Genomic DNA, 18,781 nt, shown 5'->3' with positions numbered 1-18,781 from the left:
GTGTTATGTAAGTTGGACAGAAGCTTTTTTAAAAATAGATCATGAGAGTAAATTAAGAAAATGTAAAAAAAAAAATGAACCTTTGGCAGAGGACTTTTTTACGCTTAAGAGATACATGTTATTGTTAAATTGTTAAAAAAAAAAATTTTTTTTTTCTATGGCATTGTCAGTTCGTTTTCGACATTGACCTTCAGATCTTCCGCACCTCTTTTACTACTAATAATAAATACAACATTTATAGAGCGCATTATTTAAAAACAAAAATTACTCTAAGCGCTTCACATTTAGAAATATATAAAATACAAAAATACATAACAGATAGATTATAAAGCACTAACTTAAAAGAATCAAACAAGCATATAAAAATTTATAAGATACTTAAAAAAAAGAAAACAGAAATAAAAGAAATGAAAAATGCAGGTACCCTAAAATATACAAAACTGTCTAAAACTAATGCAGTCAATTAAAAGTATATAAAATCTACAAGAAATCCCTAATAGATCATGGATAGTCTTGTATGTTGTTGACGTGATACATTTGTAAACATTCGTGTATTATTATTAATCTTGGACAAGTTGGTCAGAAGCTGATCTTCAAAATAGGAAATACTATCTGAAAAAATATATTTTTCTTTCTGACGATGTATGTTGATGATAAATGGATTTCGTGTCGTGCAATAGTTTACAATTTTTTAAGTCTTCTTTGATTTCCTTGTACCTTTAATCTTTTTTCTTCCATCCATCCTCTCCTTTCTCCTTTGACCCACTTGCACATATCCTCCCCCCTGGTGTTGATAGTGACGAGAACGGGGTGGAAATTATTGGGTGGTGGTGGTGATGGTTGACTCGAAAGCAGTGGTGTATGCGTAGGCAGTGGTGGTTTCGGAGGCTGTAGGATGGTGATAGCGGATGTAGCTGGGATTAGGGATGAAGATTTAAGAACATATATTTAAAAAAATGTAAAAACAGATGGCGTTTTGTAAAAAAAATAGTTTGTATTTTGAAGTGACACATCAAAAGATGTTTTATATGAATTAAACAATAAATATGCTTTTATTTTAAAAATTCAAACAAGCAAAACTTATTAATAAAAAAGTGGAATAGCAAATATTTTCTCATATAAGTCATGGCGAAAATAAACTTTAGTTTATCTCATTTATCTCATTTGTTTCGCTGTTGGGATTGTCCTATTCTTCGTTCAAATCGTTCTGACATCTATTAGTACCATTTTAGTATTTGAAAGTGTTATTTGGAAGGCGGCTGTTGGATACAACAGTGTTCGTAGTACTAATGTAATTCTTTTCTTCATCCATTGATGTTTCATTATGACTAGCGTTATTCCTGCAATAAACATATAGTTGGTTTAAATAAAAATAAATAAAAAGTACAACACTGTAAATGCACTTTTTGTCGAGCCAGCAACTTTTGTTGCAGAAAGCTCGACATAGGGTTAGTGATCCGGCGGCGGCGGCGTTAGCTAACCTTTTAAAAGCTTTATATTTTAGAAGGTGGAAGACCTGGATGCTTCATACTTTGTATTAGATGCCTCATGTTACGAAGTTTCCGTCAGTCACATGTCAATGTCCTTGACCTCATTTTCATGGTTCAGTGACTACTTGAAAAAAAACTTCAGATTTTTTTTATAATGTTGAATTCTCTCTTATTATAAGTAATATGATAATTATATTAGGTATGTGCGTACCTTGGAAATTCCTCATGCCCGTCAGACAGTTTTCACTTGACCTCGACCTCATTTCATGGATCAGTGAACAAGGTTAAGTTTTGGTGGTCAAGTCCATATCTCAGATACTATAAGCAATAGGGCTAGTATATTCGGTGTATGGAAGGACTGTAAGGTGTATATATCCAACTGACAGGTGTCATCTGACCTTGACCTCATTTTCATGGTTCAGTGGTTATAGTTAGATTTTTGTGTTTTGGTCTGTTTTTCTCATACTTTATGCAATAGATAAACTATATTTGTTGTATGGAATGATTGTAAGGTGTACATGTCTAGCGGGCAGATGTTGTCTGACCTTGACCTCATTTTCATGGTTGAGTGGTCAAAGATAAGTTTTTGAGTTTTGGTCTTTTTATCTAATACTATATGTCATATGTCAACTATATTTGGTGTATGGAAATATTTTATGATCCATATGTCAGTCGTGCAAGTTTTATGTGACCTCGACCTCATTTTCACGGTTCATTGCTCAGTGTTAAATTTTTGTGCTTCGGTCTTTTTTTCTTAAACTATAAGTAATAGGTCAACTATATTGTTTTGTATTGAAGCATTGTTAGCTGTACATGTCCCTGGCATGGTTCATCTGACCTTGACCTCATTTTCATGGTTCATTGGTCTTTGTTTAGTTATCTTGGTTAATGTTTAGTTTACGTGACAGCTTTTAATAAAGCTTTATACTTAGGACTATCAACATGCTATCAATGATTAATAATAAAATTAACGGTACCAATTTTCTTGCACCAGATGCGCATTTCGACAATACATGTCTCTTCAGTGATGCTCGTGGCCTAAATATTTGAAATCCAAAGCTTATATAAAAGATGAAGAGCAATAAACCAAAAGGTCCAAAAAGTATAGCCAAATCCATGAAAGGAATCAGAGCTTTGCATGAGGGAGATATATTCCTTAATTTATGATAATTTCTAATATTTTGTAACAGCAAATTTTAATAACACAAACAATCCGTATTTTTACGCCAGTACCGGAGTACTGGCTACTGGGCTGGTGATACCCTCGGGGACTAATAGTCCACCAGCAGAGGCATCGACCCAGTGGTAGTAATAAAATTAACGGTACCAATTTTCTTGCACCAGATGCGCATTTCGACAATACATGTCTCTTCAGTGGTGCTCGTGGCCTAACTATAAATAATAAATAATAAAGAAGGCGATACATTTGAGCGTGTGCACTCTTGTATTATTATACATTAATGAAAAAAAATATTCTTTTCAAATTATTTTTTGTTTTAGAATTTCACGTCGCCGTCTAAAACTGAAATGTTTTATACTATCAGTATGTAACTTATACACAAATATAGATTTCCTCATAAACAAAGGATCAACGATTTTATATTTATTCATCCTCTAAGTGGTTTAACTTTAGATTTCATACACGGCTTGGTTGAATGTAAGGATTTTTAAATGTTAAGCTAACTCTTACCGTCGTTTGCAGTAAATGAAACCTATCAAGCAAGCTAAAGTTACTGCGACAAACCCAACAACAGCGACTATATACACCAATAATCTCTCTGAATCTACAAAATAAAAATAAATTATGTTCTAAATATTAAAAGTGTAAGGCAAATTGACGTTCGAATTCACATTTTTATGTGTGTTCATAAATCTGTATTAAAACTTTCAATTATTCTAAATCCTTTTGATAACATGGTCATAATTTTGGTACTAAATCCTTTTATGTCAAAGATGAGGAAATGAGGTAAGTAGTTGAAATAGGAGCAGCTGCACTTTACTTGAATAAAATGTGACTGCATGGCAAACAATAATTTCAAAACGATTATCCTAGGAAACATTAATAAAACTATATTCCCGATTCGAATAACATATACAGAAGTGGCAAGAATTTAATTTATGTATTTAAAATACAGACCAGATGATCTATAAGTCTGACTATAATCGTCTGAAAAATTGTAAAAGCAGAGTAAAGCAAATATTAACATTGATATCAGTGTATAGTGTTCATACAAACAGTCTAAATTGTAATTAACGCAAAGTTACCTATGCAGAAACGGATTAGTCTAGTAAAGGCTTAAGATTGCAAATTTATACATTCATTTTTTTTTTGAGTTAAGCCTTCCAATTGATATTTTATAGTGTGTTTTTTGTATGTTTTAATGTTATACTATTGTTTCAGAAAAGGGAGAAGTTTTGGTACCATTTAAACGTATAATCCTGCTGGAAATGTTTGCATCTATCCTAAGTCAGGTATCTGATGTACAGAAGTTGTCGTTTGTTTATATGTAGTTCATACGTGTTTCTCGTTTCTTGTTTTTATATAGATAACACCGTTGGTTTTCTCGTTTGAATGGTTTTACAGTGCTAATTTTTGGGGCCCTTTATATCTTGCTGTTCTGTGTGAGCCAATGCTCCGTGTTGAAGGCCGTACCTTGACCTGTAATGGTTTACTTTTATAAATTGTTATTTGGATGGAGAGTTGTCTCATTTGCACTCATACACATTTTCCTATATCTATGTGCATTAAATGCCATGACATTATCAGTTTGTTTTCGATTAATGAGTTTGCATGTTGTTTGGTTTCTTTAGCCCTCCTTTTACTCGCTATTCATGTTTGTGCAGTATACATATTCATTGAAAAAAAATTATGTTAATGAATAAACGCCAACAGCAAATATCCCTTAAATGTACCAATGTGATTTTCCTCCCTCAAAACAACAGCAAATTAGGGATTACAATGTCATTATTTTACGAAAATAACTTGGAAAAACTGGTCGATTGAAATTTTCAATAATGAAACTGTAGTCCTCTTTGCATTTTTTCGTCGACATATTTTACGAATACGTAGTTTTTCTGTTCACACTCGATGAGGAGTGATAATGGCAAAAATTGTGTAAAATTGTAAAGAGAAGAATATCATGAAATTAATTATTGCATACCTTGTAGTAAGATAGTATCACCAAGTTCTTTGCCGTCTTTGAATTGTCTTTGTCCTGTTTGAGGAAGAGTCCTTGGGTTTTGCATGATTGATTCTGATTTATTTATTTTGCCTTGTGATATAGAGGACTCTTTTGTTTTAATGGTCATTGGTAAGGTATCGTCATCTTCAAGCAACTTTTGTATTCTTTCTGTTTGTAGGGAGCTGCCTTTGCTATTATTTACATTAATAAGCTTTCTCATGGTCTCAGCTACAATATTCTCATTTGAAGATGATGAAAGCGTTAGTTTCTTGGAAAAATCAAGTTTTCCACTCGGATTCATCTTCTTGGTTCTATTAGAACTAAGTCGGTTGCTGTTTAATACCCTTGGGTCAACACCCAAAAGTCGCAAGGGAGGCGCAGTTTTATTGGATTGAAATGAATCACTAGGTGAAGTAGAAACTAAGATATGCTGTGGATTTGTCAGTGAAAATTTTCTTGGATCCCTGGGGAACGGAATAAATGATTGGTTAACGGTTTTGTCGAAATCTACTGGTTGATTAGAACCGCTAGATGTAGATTGTATCCTTTCGTTCCGTAGGAAACCCGATTCATTTGAGATAGATGAGGGATTCAATAGAGTTCTTTGATCACCTGTTCTGACTGGTTGACTGTTGGTAAATCTGTCCTGATTATTATAGATTGTAGAGGTTAGTGGTTGGCTGATGGGAAATCCGCCCTGATAATTATAGCCTGTAAATGGGTCATTGAAAGGATGATACATATCCTCCGACGGATACCAGAACGGCCGATTATATGGAAAGAAGTTTGGATATGTTGTCGGAAGGGCATCTCTCCATACCGATGATCGATGGATGTTTCCATTCGGGGAATTGGTACGGGGAGTACCCCGTCCTGCTGATGTAACAGGACCACATTGCATTTTTATTTCAGGTCCACCCATTGACTGAGTCACTGGAAATATATATTTGAATACATCTTAAAGATAAAATATTTTAAAGACTATATTTCATTACCTAGCTCGTACGAGGGATTAAGAGAAGGACAGAATTATATTGGTCATATGCATCGCTGATGTGTTGTTATGTTTTGCGATACAAATAAATCGTAATGGATTTTAATTTAAAGTCCAATGTGAACCCAAGAAAACGAAATTAAAAAGAATATATTTTACATTTGGCTCATAATGAAATGCCAAAAAATAAAATAAAAGATTAATCATATATCAACCAAATATAATTTTTTATAATTCCAATTCGTTTATACTGTTTTCATGTGTTGTCCATATTTGAACTAGAAGAGGGTCATACATGTAAATTGAATGTCCTCTTGCAGATTTTTTGGATCAAACACACATCAAGGACTCATCAAGTATCCCTCTGTTCTTTGATAAATATAAATATATAGTGATAAACAGTTACTAAACTTTGATTGTGTTTTATTTATAAAAAAATATTTCTTTACTTTAAAAATGTAAAGTAAACCTATGGATTTATTATTATAACTACCAACTTGTGTGCATTTTAATAATATGGCATATGTGTGTGTTAACGTGTTTAATATAAGTTAGATTGATTGATTGATTGTTGGTTACTTTACGCCGCATTAGCATGTGCAATATCTTCAATTTTTCACTTATTCTTACAACATTTGTATAAACTTCAAGATTATAAAAAACCGGTTTTTTCTAAAGTGAACATTGATTGGTTAAATATTTCTCAGTGTGTTTGAATTTGTTTGATAGCCTTTTGGTCATGACTGTTTGTCTCTAATATTTAATTAACTGTGCATTTGTATTCAGATATCGCAGATCAAATTTATTCGTTCTTTGTATAATCATACGTTTTTTGATTGAGTTAAGTCTGCTAATTGATATTTTATCGTATGTTTTTATATGTTGTGATGTTATGCTATTGTTTCAGAAAAAGGGAGAAGGTTTGGGCCCATTAAAACGTTTAATCCCGCTGCAAATGTTTGCACCTGTCCTAAGTCAGGAATCTGATGTACAGTAGTTGTCGTTTGTTTATGTAATATATACGTGTTTCTCGTTTCTCGTTTTGTTTATATAGATTAGACCGTTGGTTTTCCCGTTTGAATGGTTTTACACTAGTAATTTTGGGGCCCTTTATAGCTTGTTGTTCGGTGTGAGCCAAGGCTCCGTGTTGAAGGCCGTACTTTAACCTATAATGGTTTAATTTTTAAATTGTTATTTGGATGGAGAGTTGTCTCATTGGCACTCACACCACATCTTCCTATATCTATATAAGTCAGATGTTTAGTATACGTTAGACATTAATACCTGCAAGAAAAATCAATTTTTTATTGATCAACTTAGTTTCATACTTTTAAATAGCGATTTTTAACGGATTAATTTGTTTACAAGTTTATTTTTTTATAATTCAGATGGCTAATGTACAAAAGCAAGTGTTTACTAATGTCATATGGTTCGTTTAATGTGACTTAAAGAAACTATAAAACACATGCAATTTAACAAAATCACTTACCTCTAAATTTAGTCAGAAAGCCATCATCTGTTTGAAAGTTTTTGTTGTAATATGTAAGTCGAACAGACCCTTGAAACAAATGGTTGGTGATTGACCGACGTCCACACAATTCAATCATCTTATCAACAGATGCTTGACTTGGAGATTTTTTGCTCTCTATTAATATGTAACTTTCTGAACAATTATATCCACTTACGCGAATATCCGAATGAATGTACTCAGCCATGATGTCATAGTTATTTCTGGAAAGTATTATGCATTCGCATATTTTCCATGGATTGAATTCAGATGAATGGCCTCGAAAAACATTTGGAGATACGACAAAAAATGACGTATCAGAAACAGTCGTAGTTATTTCCCGACAAACATCAAAGACTGAATTATCTGGGGAAAAAAATATATTCAAGCCTGAGTTTTATTGATAAACGGTTAACGAGTGCAAACAAGATTTGCATTAAAATAAATAAAAAAAGTATTAATAGAAACAAAAAACGTTGACCATTAGAATTTTTTTTTTAAATCGTTTTTAAAAACAGGTTAACAAAATTTGATATATGCTCTTCAACTTTGCACTTGTTTGGCTTCATAATTATTTGGATATGATGAGTCTTATTTAGACGAAACGCGCGTCTGTTGAACTAAATTATAGTCCTGGTACCTTTGATAACTATTTCCACCACTGGTTCTATGCCACTGCTGGTGGACGTTTCGCCCCCGAGGGTATCACCAGCCCAGTAGTCAACACTTCGGTGTTGACCAGAAAATCAATAACTTAAATGTGGTAATTTTTATAAATTTCCTGCTTACAAAACTTTGAATTTTTCGAAAAAAAACTAAGGAGTTTCTTATCCCAGTCATAGATAAACTAAGCCGTATTTGGCACAACTTTTTGGAATTTTGGATCCTTAATGCTCTTCTACTTTGTACTTGTTTGGCTTCATAAATACTTTGATATGAGCGTCACTGATGAGTCTTATGTAGACGAAACGCGCGTCTGGCGTACTAAATTCTAGTCCTGGTACCTTTGATAACTATTGATATGTTAAGCTACCCAGTACTTTCCAACTGACACATATTGAATAGCAATGGAGATTGAATACGTCAAAAAAATTAATCGGTTTATAATTAGATAATCCAAACATTTATGAACGGACAAACAATCATCTTGAGCTTTTAAGAACATATACAGTTTTCATCCCGTATTTACATTTTGTTAAAAATTCCCATATAGCTTTTTACCTGATTAAATCACTTATGTAACAAAAAAAATACCTTCATGTGCTACTTTTTGAGTAAAATTAGGTCGAAATTTGGTATGTTTGCTCAAAATTCGCATTTGTGGCCGTATTTTCTCTTTCGAAAGAAAGACATAACTTTTTTGTTTTTTAAAGATAAGCGCAAATTATTTTTTTTGTTGATTTGTAAGTTCTGTATTTTATAGGTATCCTTAAAATTTATACTTTTTTTTTATTCAGAAATAACTCATATTTAGCACATGTTCATGAATGTAGAAAAAAAACACAATTTTCTGCTGTATATTTATCAAATCTAAAAAAATGCACTATTTACGGTTTCATAAAAAATGTCACATCTTCACGCGTATTCAAACCAATTGGCATTTTAAAAAAGAGGAGTCCATGAACTCGTTTTCAAGTTAAATCAGTTTGAATGATAAAAATCCGTCGAAAAATGCATCTTTTCCCGATAAGTCATAGTTTGACGTCGCGAAAATAACACATTACTGAGTCAGTAGGGATAGCAAGGCATCAACATTTTCTTAGACAAGCAATTTTTCGCCGTTTTGTACTCAGGAAAAACAAGCATTTTCTTATCGTTTTGTTAATTCGTACTTGTTAAATTTTACATATAAAGAAAGCTTACAAAAAGCAGATGTTTCTACTGTATAATATATTGCATATTATATGTTGTAAAATACTAACATTTCCTCGTAACAAAACGTAAGTCTGAAAAAATAGCACAAATGACGTTTATTTTGACCGCCGACGTTGCCGGTATTTTTAACACAGCTGGACAATGCAAAACCGGGATAGGTGGTAGGGTTATAGGTAGTTCACCTAAGTATGAAAACGAAAGTAGAGATTCCAAATTTTCATATTATATTGGTTTCCAGAAGTAAATCGTATTCAAAGAATACTTAATTCCAAATTAAACTTTAAAAACAAAAGTTTATCAATCTTTTCTTGAAGCTATGAACTTGAAACAAACATAATCGGAAAATTCAAAACATTTACCTAAACGCACGCTCATGTCTCGTTCTCTCCATCGTCTGCCACCTACCCCGAAAATATCTCAAAGATTGTTAACAAGACATCAAAATGGATTTTGAAAACGTTGAGAACGTCACCGGCTGGAGTATCAGTGCCATCGACACTTTGCTACTTTGCAACACGCTTCCGGGTAATTTATATTATTTATATGCATAGTCCGCACATTTAAACAATAATTTTCAGGTCCTTTATCCAAAAATTCATTCTTTACACACTATTCGCTTTAGAATACTCTCATCGGAGTTGTTTTGAATGATTTTCAAGTAACAAATACCGATTAATGTTGAGGTTAATTTCTAGGACGTAAAGTACGATAAAAATAGATTTAGTTCGATTTTCTAAAAATCAACAGATTCGGGTGAGATGTTCTAAAAATAATTATCTAAAATCTAAGTGGGAAAAAACAAATAGAAAACTTACAGTGTTAGAGTTCGACAAGAAAGAAAATACGGCAAATAAATGATAAAAAAATCAATTAGCAAACAAAAATAATATTAAGTAAAAGTATGAAAAAAATCTACATTGAAACTCGTGATATCCGGATACGTTGATGGGGATCAAAAGAGAATAATTCACAAAACATGCAGAATAAAGGGCTTAAAACATTTGTGAATCAAATGAAAAGAGGGAAAAGCTAAAACAAAAAATAAAGATTAGAGAATAATGGGGTGTTGAAATATAAAAACTCAAAAGAATGGAGAAAAACGGACACGAAATCTAAAGTTATATAATAGAGAGAAAAAAAAACAGCAAACAAAATAAAAAATACTAACGAAATGTAATATCCCCTCCCGTCCAGCCACCTGTAATATACACACTAATATCCTCCCCCCCCCAAGAATACATCGGGATAGTTCAACATAATAAACGTGTATAAAAATTATAATTGCAAATAGTTACAATTTTTTTGCTGGAGATACAGTTAAATAAAGATTTTTTTTCAGTTCAATGTCTGTCAATAGGCATGCTAATATATCTGTAACCAGTCAATGATGAAAATAATGAGAATAAACTATGAACAAAATCAAATCTTAAGTTACACTCATCATAGACAAGCAACTTAATTCCATTAAAAAAATCAATAAAAAAGGAACACATGACAGCAGTCCAACAAAATAAAATTATAAAAATACTATTTTCAAAAAGGTACACTTTCTGCTGGAGATTTATCTTGAAATGATAATGCGTCCGTAATATGTCCTTTTCAACTAAAAATCTTTAAATGTATATGAATTGCTAAAGCGTTGAAAATTGTGTTTGATTTAAAATCTAGCAACTCTCCCCCAATTCTCATTGTTGTTGGTATTGGTATTTGTGCTATAATCTGGACAGGCTTTTGGCTTGCATGGTATGAAAATAAAATCCGTATTTATCCTATGTAAAATCTAGACAGGATAGAATCTTCAATTCTGCATGCATCTTGTTAGAAAGTAAAATATAATGCGATAAAATAAATTATAATTATAATCTGGTCTGCAAAAAATTGAATAACAATTATTTATTAGATACGAAAACCAAAATATATTACATCTAAATATTTTCTCATTTCTTTTGTTTTGACAGATTTACAAGTAGATGAAATAGGCATTTGCACAAACAAAATGGAAATAACCTATTTACTATTATCTGCAATTTTCGAGAGAAATGAATTTTTGAATTTGTCACCAAACAATATTATTACTGCACTTGAGATTATTTGGCCATATACATGTTCACAGAGTTGATTCTTTGAAACGGCACATGTTAAAAGTTGTTTCCCGATGTGACAAATCTTCTGACCTACTGAACCAGAAAGTATCCCTACTTTATACAAACTGTAATGTTAAATTTACTGTTAATGGTCGAATGACAAATAGAGATTTCTTGTCCATGTTTACTGCTATGTCCAAGCACCATACTATACATGAAATTTACAAGCACATTTTACCAAACTTCAAACTGGAATCTCCACCATCATCTGTAGCTGCTCTTAGACAAAAATATAAGAAACTCACTGAACTGCGAGATAAATTACAAAAAAATCAGAAAAATTATGACTTAGAGCACCTTTTAAATTCAAATTTTATTCTACCGACAAATACCAGCAGTACAAAACAACCAAACTTGAACGCTACGAAAAGAAAGTTAGACACATTTAAGAAATTTCAAATTGAATTATCAAAAGTAGGAACTGAAATGCAAAGTATGGAATCTGAATTAGAAATTTCATCTGAAATTGCTGATGACTTTAAATTGCAATATGAAATGGCACTTGACGAAATATATGAACTGCAAACGGAAATAGATGTTCTTGTAAGAGAATGCAATAACAATGATCATACAATACATTCGTTAAAATCAAAGTTATTCCGAATTGAATCAAAGTACAAAACTCAAAGTGCTAAGCTGGAGGAAACTAATAATCGATTCAACTATCACGAACTTAGAAAATTTCAAAAACGTGAAAGCTACCACAAAAAAGTAATTTGTTCACAGAAGAATGAAATAAAGAAATTAAAACTTGATATAGACAAATCCAAAACTGTTGAATCCGAAAAAAGGAAGACAGTAAAAAACTTAACTTACTATAAGAGACAAAATAATGAATTAAAACAAAACGACTCGGAACAAAAACAACTGATATCAAAACTCCAAAAAGAAGTTTCCGAAAGAGACAGGAACATTGCTAGTTTGACGGAACAGGTCACTGTTCTTCTTGATGATCAAATTTCTATTAATACATTTTCCGATGGGAAGTACCTTCCAGCTGTCCGTCAAGTGGTTCAAGACTTGCATTCTTTTGGTGTAGGAGTTAAACATATCGGCCAAACTATAAACTCAGTGCTAAAACATTTATTGGGGGTTGATGAATTGAAACTTCCGTCCGAATCTTCTAATCGAAGAATGATTTTGGAATCTAACTTACTAGCAAAAATGCAAATTGGTGAAGTATTATTACGCAGTCAAAATTCGAACACATTACATTTTGATGGTACATCGGACGCACAGAGACACTTTTTGGGCTTTCAAATTACAACTCCCCAGGCAAACTTATCGTTGGCTATGAATGAAAACGTGCGAGGTGACACACAGACTCAGGTCGAAACAATTAAAGAAATTTTTTTGGAGATAGCGAATTTAGTTTCACAATCAAATGAAGATATAAACGAAAATTATGCAAAATTAATGCTTAGTATTAAAAACATGATGTCTGATCAACATATAGTTAATAAAAATTTCTATGATGAATTTGTTAAAATGAGGAGTGAGCTTTTGCAAAAATTTGAAAGTAACTGGGACACAATGTCAGAAAATGAACAAGAAAAAGCGGCTGAAATACATCAATGGTTTTGTCACTTGCACCTTTTGGCGAATATGGGAGATAGTATCAATAAAGCTTTAAAAGAATATGAAAAAATTATAACAGATGGCACTGGTAAACTTGGAAGAAGTCAACTTCCAACATTTTCAAGTTGGTCTGACAAGGACAGTGCAGCTGTTAGATGCATACGTACTGTTTGCAGTGCTTTGGTGTCCGGTGGTAATGCATCGTCTGGCTGCCCAGAAGATTTCAAAACTTATCTCTTTTCGAAAGGAAAAACTTGTAGATTGAAAAGATTTGAACATACTAGATTCAATATCATTTTTGAAAATGCAGGTGCTGTGATTTATCACAGAAATGATATTATTGATTTTTTCTCAAAATCGTCATCATCATCCCTTAATATGCTTCAAAAGTCTGTGCTATCTGATCTTCAAGATAAAACGATATTTCAGGAGATTTTATCGGTGGCAACTATTGGACAAATTATTACCACTCCATTTCTGAGGCTTATTGATAGCAAAACAGTTGCAACACACATTTTGGATTTAAATCAACATTTTCTACAATTACAAATAAATTTAAAACAGTGGTCAAAAGATCCAAGTGACTTAATATCAGGTGAAACTGTTTTGTTCCCTGAAGTTCCGCCATGCAAAGATGACATCTTTGATGCCGTATTTTTAAACCATGTATTACCAGATACAGATGTGATTTCAGAATCAGCCAGTTTAATGTCCACTCATCTGTATCTTACTGTGTCTCGCCTCTTAAAAAATCAGTTACCCGAAGGTTGTCATGGTACTGATAACGAAACAATACGTGAAGAATCTTTAACGGTTCCAAAACACAATCGTACAAGTGAAAAGAACTTTGCCGATTTTAAGCAGATTCGCCACTTTAAACCAAATGCATCCATTGAACACATAGAGGCTACTTTAATATGGGTTAACAACAAAACTGTCGAATGGCTTGATTTAATGGATCCTGAAATTAAAAATGCTAAAATTACTTTAGCTATGAAACGAGCGCCTGAATTTATCAGTAAATGGCATGAGCGTAAAATTCAATTAAAACAAACCCGTCTTGAAAAGTTAAAAGAAAAGGAAACCGAAAAGGCAAGGAAAGATGCTCAAAGTATAAAAAATAAACAGACTGCATTAGATACACTTCAAATGCTCAATTTACAGCCATGCAACACAGTCCAAGATGTAACTGAAATGCTCCAGAAATGTAGGACTGAAAATGAAAAAGAATCCGCCTTAAAAGCTCAAATTACATTTTACAAATTTGTGATTATCCTTCCAAATATTGAACACAAACTCTTTTTCTTTTCTAAAGATAAAAAGAAATTTAATTCAGAACAGTTAATGTTGAATTTTGTGAAAATTCTGAATAAAAAAAACGATTTGTTATTGGCCTGTAATGACGACAATGAACTAGTATCCAATGAAAGAAGAAAACAGTTGCTTAAAGAGAAGAAAGACAATCTGCTTTCTAATCAAAAGAAATCTGTTGAAAGTGTTCTTGAAGAATAAAATATAGTTCAATGCCTTAGCTTGATGCCTTGAGTTAATTATATAATATTTGAGCTGTTATTTCTTTAACCTATTAAATAAGGAGATGTGGTATTAATCCCTTTGAGAAAACCTAGACGACACAAATGAAGCATTTCTGATTATCGTAAATGTTATAACATTCTTAGATATTGACTTATAATGTCATAACTTCTTTACTTCTTGTTATCAAAATTCAACTGTGTCATTTTTCACTGGTATTTTTCTCTTATTTAATGAGTTCATATTGACAGTATTAGAACAACAGTTGTATTCACTTCCATTGATACCCTTCTAGCCTGTTTTTTTCTTTCTGTTACATATTTAGGTGCACTCCATACAGTCAATCAAGTCGACGTGTCATATGTATCTTAAAACTAGTAGAAATATTAAAGAAAAAGTATTGCTGCCCTGGAAAAATACGAAATTTCAATTTTTTATTTTTGCATTAAATTGGTTGCCATGATAACAAAAAAATATTTTTGTCACTTATTTTTACAGTTATATATTCATTTTATTGTCACAAATATTTGTAATAATATATGAAGATAAAAAAATCAACTCAAAAATTTTGAAAAAAAAAATCTTAGATTTCCCTTTAAAATAAAGACAATTTTATGCAATTTTTAGTGAAAAAAAACACCAAATTTTTTTTTTTAATAAAAATATTTGAATTGAGACTTTGAATGATACACATTTGATAGAAATACGTTAAAAGATACCGATTTTATATGATATTTTCCTAAGAAAATCATGTTACAAATGATTTTATGCTTAAATTGGTCATTTTTGCACGTCTAAAAGTTAAGATTTTGGGTAAAAAATGAAAAAAAATGAACTTTTGAGACTTCAGATTTAATTCATCATACATTTTTTATCTAAAAAAAACTTCAGAATTTTGAATATCTATCTAACCATGTGCAAAAACAGTAAAAACAAATTATATTGATCCTCTTTGATTGTAGAATAATTTACTCGTAATATGTCCAACAATTGGATATCTATCAAATCGACAAAATGACCCCAAAATACCTTTAATTTAATAATCTTAAAATTGGTCTTTTCATTTCTTGTCCGAATTAAACAATCAAATGTGATTTCTCCATGGAAAAGTGATCTGTCTTACTTAATACTGATATTTTTTTATTTTTAATGTATATAATTTTTCCATTACTATCCCTAACATTAGCAACGTCATTACCTCCCCTGTAACTGTATCATATGTTAACTACGTAAAATGTTATTTTCGCGACGTCAAACTATGACATAATGGAAAAGATGCATTTTTCACTGATTGTTATCGTTCAAACTGATTTAACTTGAAAACGAGTGCATGAACCCCTATTTTTTAAAACGAAATTTTGTTTCATTTTGCAGGGCGATTATGTGGACCAAATGTTATAAAACTGTGCATTTTTTTTTAAATTTTGATAAATATACAGCTAAAAATTACGTGACCACTTGATAAATATGAGGTTTTTTTTAATAAAAAAATGGATACATTTTTAGGATACCTATAAAATACAGAAATTGATAATTATCTCACAAAAAAACGATTTGTGTTTATCTTTTAAAACAAAAAAGTTATGGCTATCTTTCGAAAGGGAAAATACGGCCACAAATCCGAATTTCGAGCAAATATACAAAATTTCGACCTTATTTAACTAAAAAAAGCACATGAAGGTATATTTTTTTTATTTAATCAGGCAAAAAAGGTCTATGTAGAAATTTTCATCAAACTGTGAATACATGATCAAAACTGTATCGTATGTCCTTAACGAATATAAAAAATCTACGTTATTTGACCTTGACCTCGACCAACACGACAAAACAAACAACAGTCCACAAATCTTTGACACAGGTAATTAAAGACCAAGCAATAAAAATATACCTAAACAATGAGAATGAACAACTGTGTCATTGATTATCTTACCAGCAACACATTCATATTCCACATGCACAAAATCACTCGTGAAGCTGCACTTTTCCAATCTTTTTGGAAGTACATCTAAAGTACAAGTGATTCTCCCATCGCAGTTAGAAGCTATAGCAGGATCGCTGAAAAGTTCCATATCACAAGACTCATCCGGATTAGCACAGGATCTAGAATTTCCGTATCCATGGACAATCCGTGCAACTAAAATTTTAGAATTCGGTTTAGACAAACATGACAACGATCCTGTCATTGAACTACCACCTCCGAATGCAATTGCTGCCCCGATAACTTCCTCAGAAGAACCGAGACCACCGAGAGGTAACGGACCGTCATCAAATAACATCAAACAAGCATACCGTGTTTGTGACTCTGAAATAGAATAAACAGAAAACAGAATTCATTTTAAATTATCATAAACAATTAAGTATCAAAGTTCCCTTCTCCTTTGTATATTTTATAGTGAATATGTATAATCAGGGATTATGAAGAATCCCTGAGAATATGTAGAATCACTAAAATCATTTGTAAATATACATAAACCTGAAAATGACCAGTGATTCAACATAATCACTGAACATTTTAATAATAATTCTACAAATTCCCTAATATATATATTATAAATATTTTAAGGATCCTTTGTTTGATTTTTTTTTTAATAAATATAGACAAATTATCATTTTTTGCTTTCATTTTCCTTGCCAGATGAAATAATTTTGCTTTTAAACACAGATGATGATCTTAAAGATATAACCAACACAGGGTTTCGAGATAAAGTTAGGAACTTCAAAATTAATAATATTAAGATTTCCTTTATAGCGATAACTTTTTAAAATGTATCGTTTGTTTATCAAAAGCCGGCGTCAAATGAATATTCATATTATATTTGTAAATCCACAGAGCATGTTATGTGTGGTACATAAAAAAAACAAATGGTGAAAAGATTATGGAACATCTGTTTTTTGTTTTTTGTTTTTGTTCAAATGAACAAGAAATTCAAACAGAGAGAACTTACGCATCTAAATGTATAGAAAAACTAAGGATTGACTATTAGAATTTTTTTTAGAGGAATCTGGCATTTGGTGTTATGTTCTCATAGCAATTACAAAGGTAAAAAAGGAAAGGGAATCCCAAAAAACATAATGGTAATTGTTCACTAAAAGTCTGAAAAACCCCATATCGCCAGGCCAAACAAGCGATATCTTGCTCGAACTAGTTCCAGATTGCTAATTCCTTTTTTGGGGGGTACCTACAGATGTTTTTACTGAAAACTTTATTTCTCTTAGGTGGCTCATAAAATCTAATTCGATATGTGAAGGAAAATGTTTTCTAAAATGTGGATATTGTGGTAAAAACAGATGTGAGGCATATTATTTTAATATATTGTGTTTAACATTTCAATATTTTGTGCCCAACATTTAACAAAAAATAGGATTATCATTTTGATATTTTGTGCTTAACATTTTACAATTTATGTTTATACAGTGTAATGCTGTTTTAATATGATTTTGTAGCATACATTATTTGACTTTTATTCATTTTCTTTATAAATAAAACTTTTTCTTCATTTCAGTTATTATGTATAATCCCTGACGTTTTTTCTAGTGATTATACATAATCAGACGCAAAACTGTATCGTGCTTCTTTATGTGTACCACCTTGGATAAAATGATTCACAACGTCGTGGACAAATATTATACCAACTCCAGGAATAAAGACACTAATTGATGGCTTATTGCTTACTATATTAAATTTTTCAATTTCAAGCATCAATGTCCACATTTTTTACAGTTCAAATAACGTAGCAGTCATTTCTTAAGAATTCATTTAAACTCTATGCCTTATCTTGACTTTGGCCGAAAATTTTAATATACTTTTAAGTCATATAAGAGCGTACTGGTTCCCGGAAGTTTGGTTGTTACTACTAGGCTGAACAGCAGTTAGTAAATTAATAATATGGTTCTAGACAGCTTTCGGATATAGATTAAAACTACTAATTTGCGTTTTCTGATTTTCCCCCGCATAATACCTATCTGTAGTATTTTGTAGACTTGCTTGTTTTCTCATACGAGTTGTTTTTAATTTTGTTGGTATCATCTTTGTCTTATATATGTATATATTTATAGCATATAATAACTTCCAATATCCGATTATCTACAGAGATTAGTTTTATTACAAATACTTGTATTTCGAAGTCGATGTTTATCGGTAATGATAGCAAAATACGTAATAAAGAACGAAACGTAAAATATACTTATTATGAATAATTACTATTTACAGATTAATTATTTCCCTTTTATACTTTTTTTTTTTATTTATATCCTTACGTAAAAGTTTAAAAATACCTTACCCACCAAAGCCAGATAGGTCCATACTAAAACTGTCACTATTGATAACATTATATGTAAAGACAGTACTTCATGAAATTATAAACAACATGAACGAACCTTAAGTCCTAACAAGATAAAACGTTAAACGCCTCATTAGTTGTTTTATAGTTTGACGAATCTATAACATGTGTGTCTATTCTAACTTTCTATCACGTATT

At 31.4% G+C, this 18,781-nt stretch overlaps 2 protein-coding genes and 1 long non-coding RNA gene across 5 annotated transcripts in view; 2 read left to right on the top strand and 1 right to left on the bottom strand.

Annotated features, from left to right (window-relative positions):
- LOC134686051 (uncharacterized) overlaps nt 1-18,781 on the top strand; it is a 54,765-nt gene that overhangs the window by 17,379 nt on the left and 18,605 nt on the right. The gene's annotated exons all lie outside the window — the stretch shown is intronic.
- LOC134686362 (uncharacterized) lies at nt 1,039-17,252 on the bottom strand. Its single transcript, XM_063546034.1, has 6 exons — nt 17,249-17,252; nt 16,234-16,605; nt 7,156-7,539; nt 4,652-5,605; nt 3,181-3,274; nt 1,039-1,340 (listed from the first exon to the last, which is right to left on the bottom strand). Exons 1-6 carry the CDS (start codon nt 17,250-17,252, stop codon nt 1,229-1,231), a joined length of 1,920 nt encoding a protein of 639 aa, XP_063402104.1. The 3' UTR covers nt 1,039-1,228.
- Nucleotides 11,184-14,282, top strand: LOC134686364 (uncharacterized). Its single transcript, XM_063546035.1, has one exon. It carries the CDS (start codon nt 11,184-11,186, stop codon nt 14,280-14,282), a length of 3,099 nt encoding a protein of 1,032 aa, XP_063402105.1.

The sequence above is a fragment of the Mytilus trossulus genome, chromosome 10 (assembly GCF_036588685.1).
Source record: "Mytilus trossulus isolate FHL-02 chromosome 10, PNRI_Mtr1.1.1.hap1, whole genome shotgun sequence".
Taxonomy (NCBI): Eukaryota; Metazoa; Mollusca; class Bivalvia; order Mytilida; family Mytilidae; genus Mytilus; species Mytilus trossulus.
This window is presented reverse-complemented; position numbering and strand designations above follow the sequence as displayed.

What these genes read in the sequence shown, in the direction of transcription:
- LOC134686364 (XM_063546035.1), top strand. Translation starts at nt 11,184, where the DNA reads ATGTTAAAAGTTGTTTCCCGATGTGACAAATCTTCTGACCTACTGAAC.
- LOC134686362 (XM_063546034.1), bottom strand. An exon ending in GGAATATGAATGTGTTGCTG is followed by an intron (nt 7,540 to 16,233) that starts GTAAGATAATCA and finishes TTTTTTCCCCAG; the next exon opens with ATAATTCAGTCTTTGATGTT. An exon ending in CTTTCTGACTAAATTTAGAG is followed by an intron (nt 5,606 to 7,155) that starts GTAAGTGATTTT and finishes ATATATTTCCAG; the next exon opens with TGACTCAGTCAATGGGTGGA.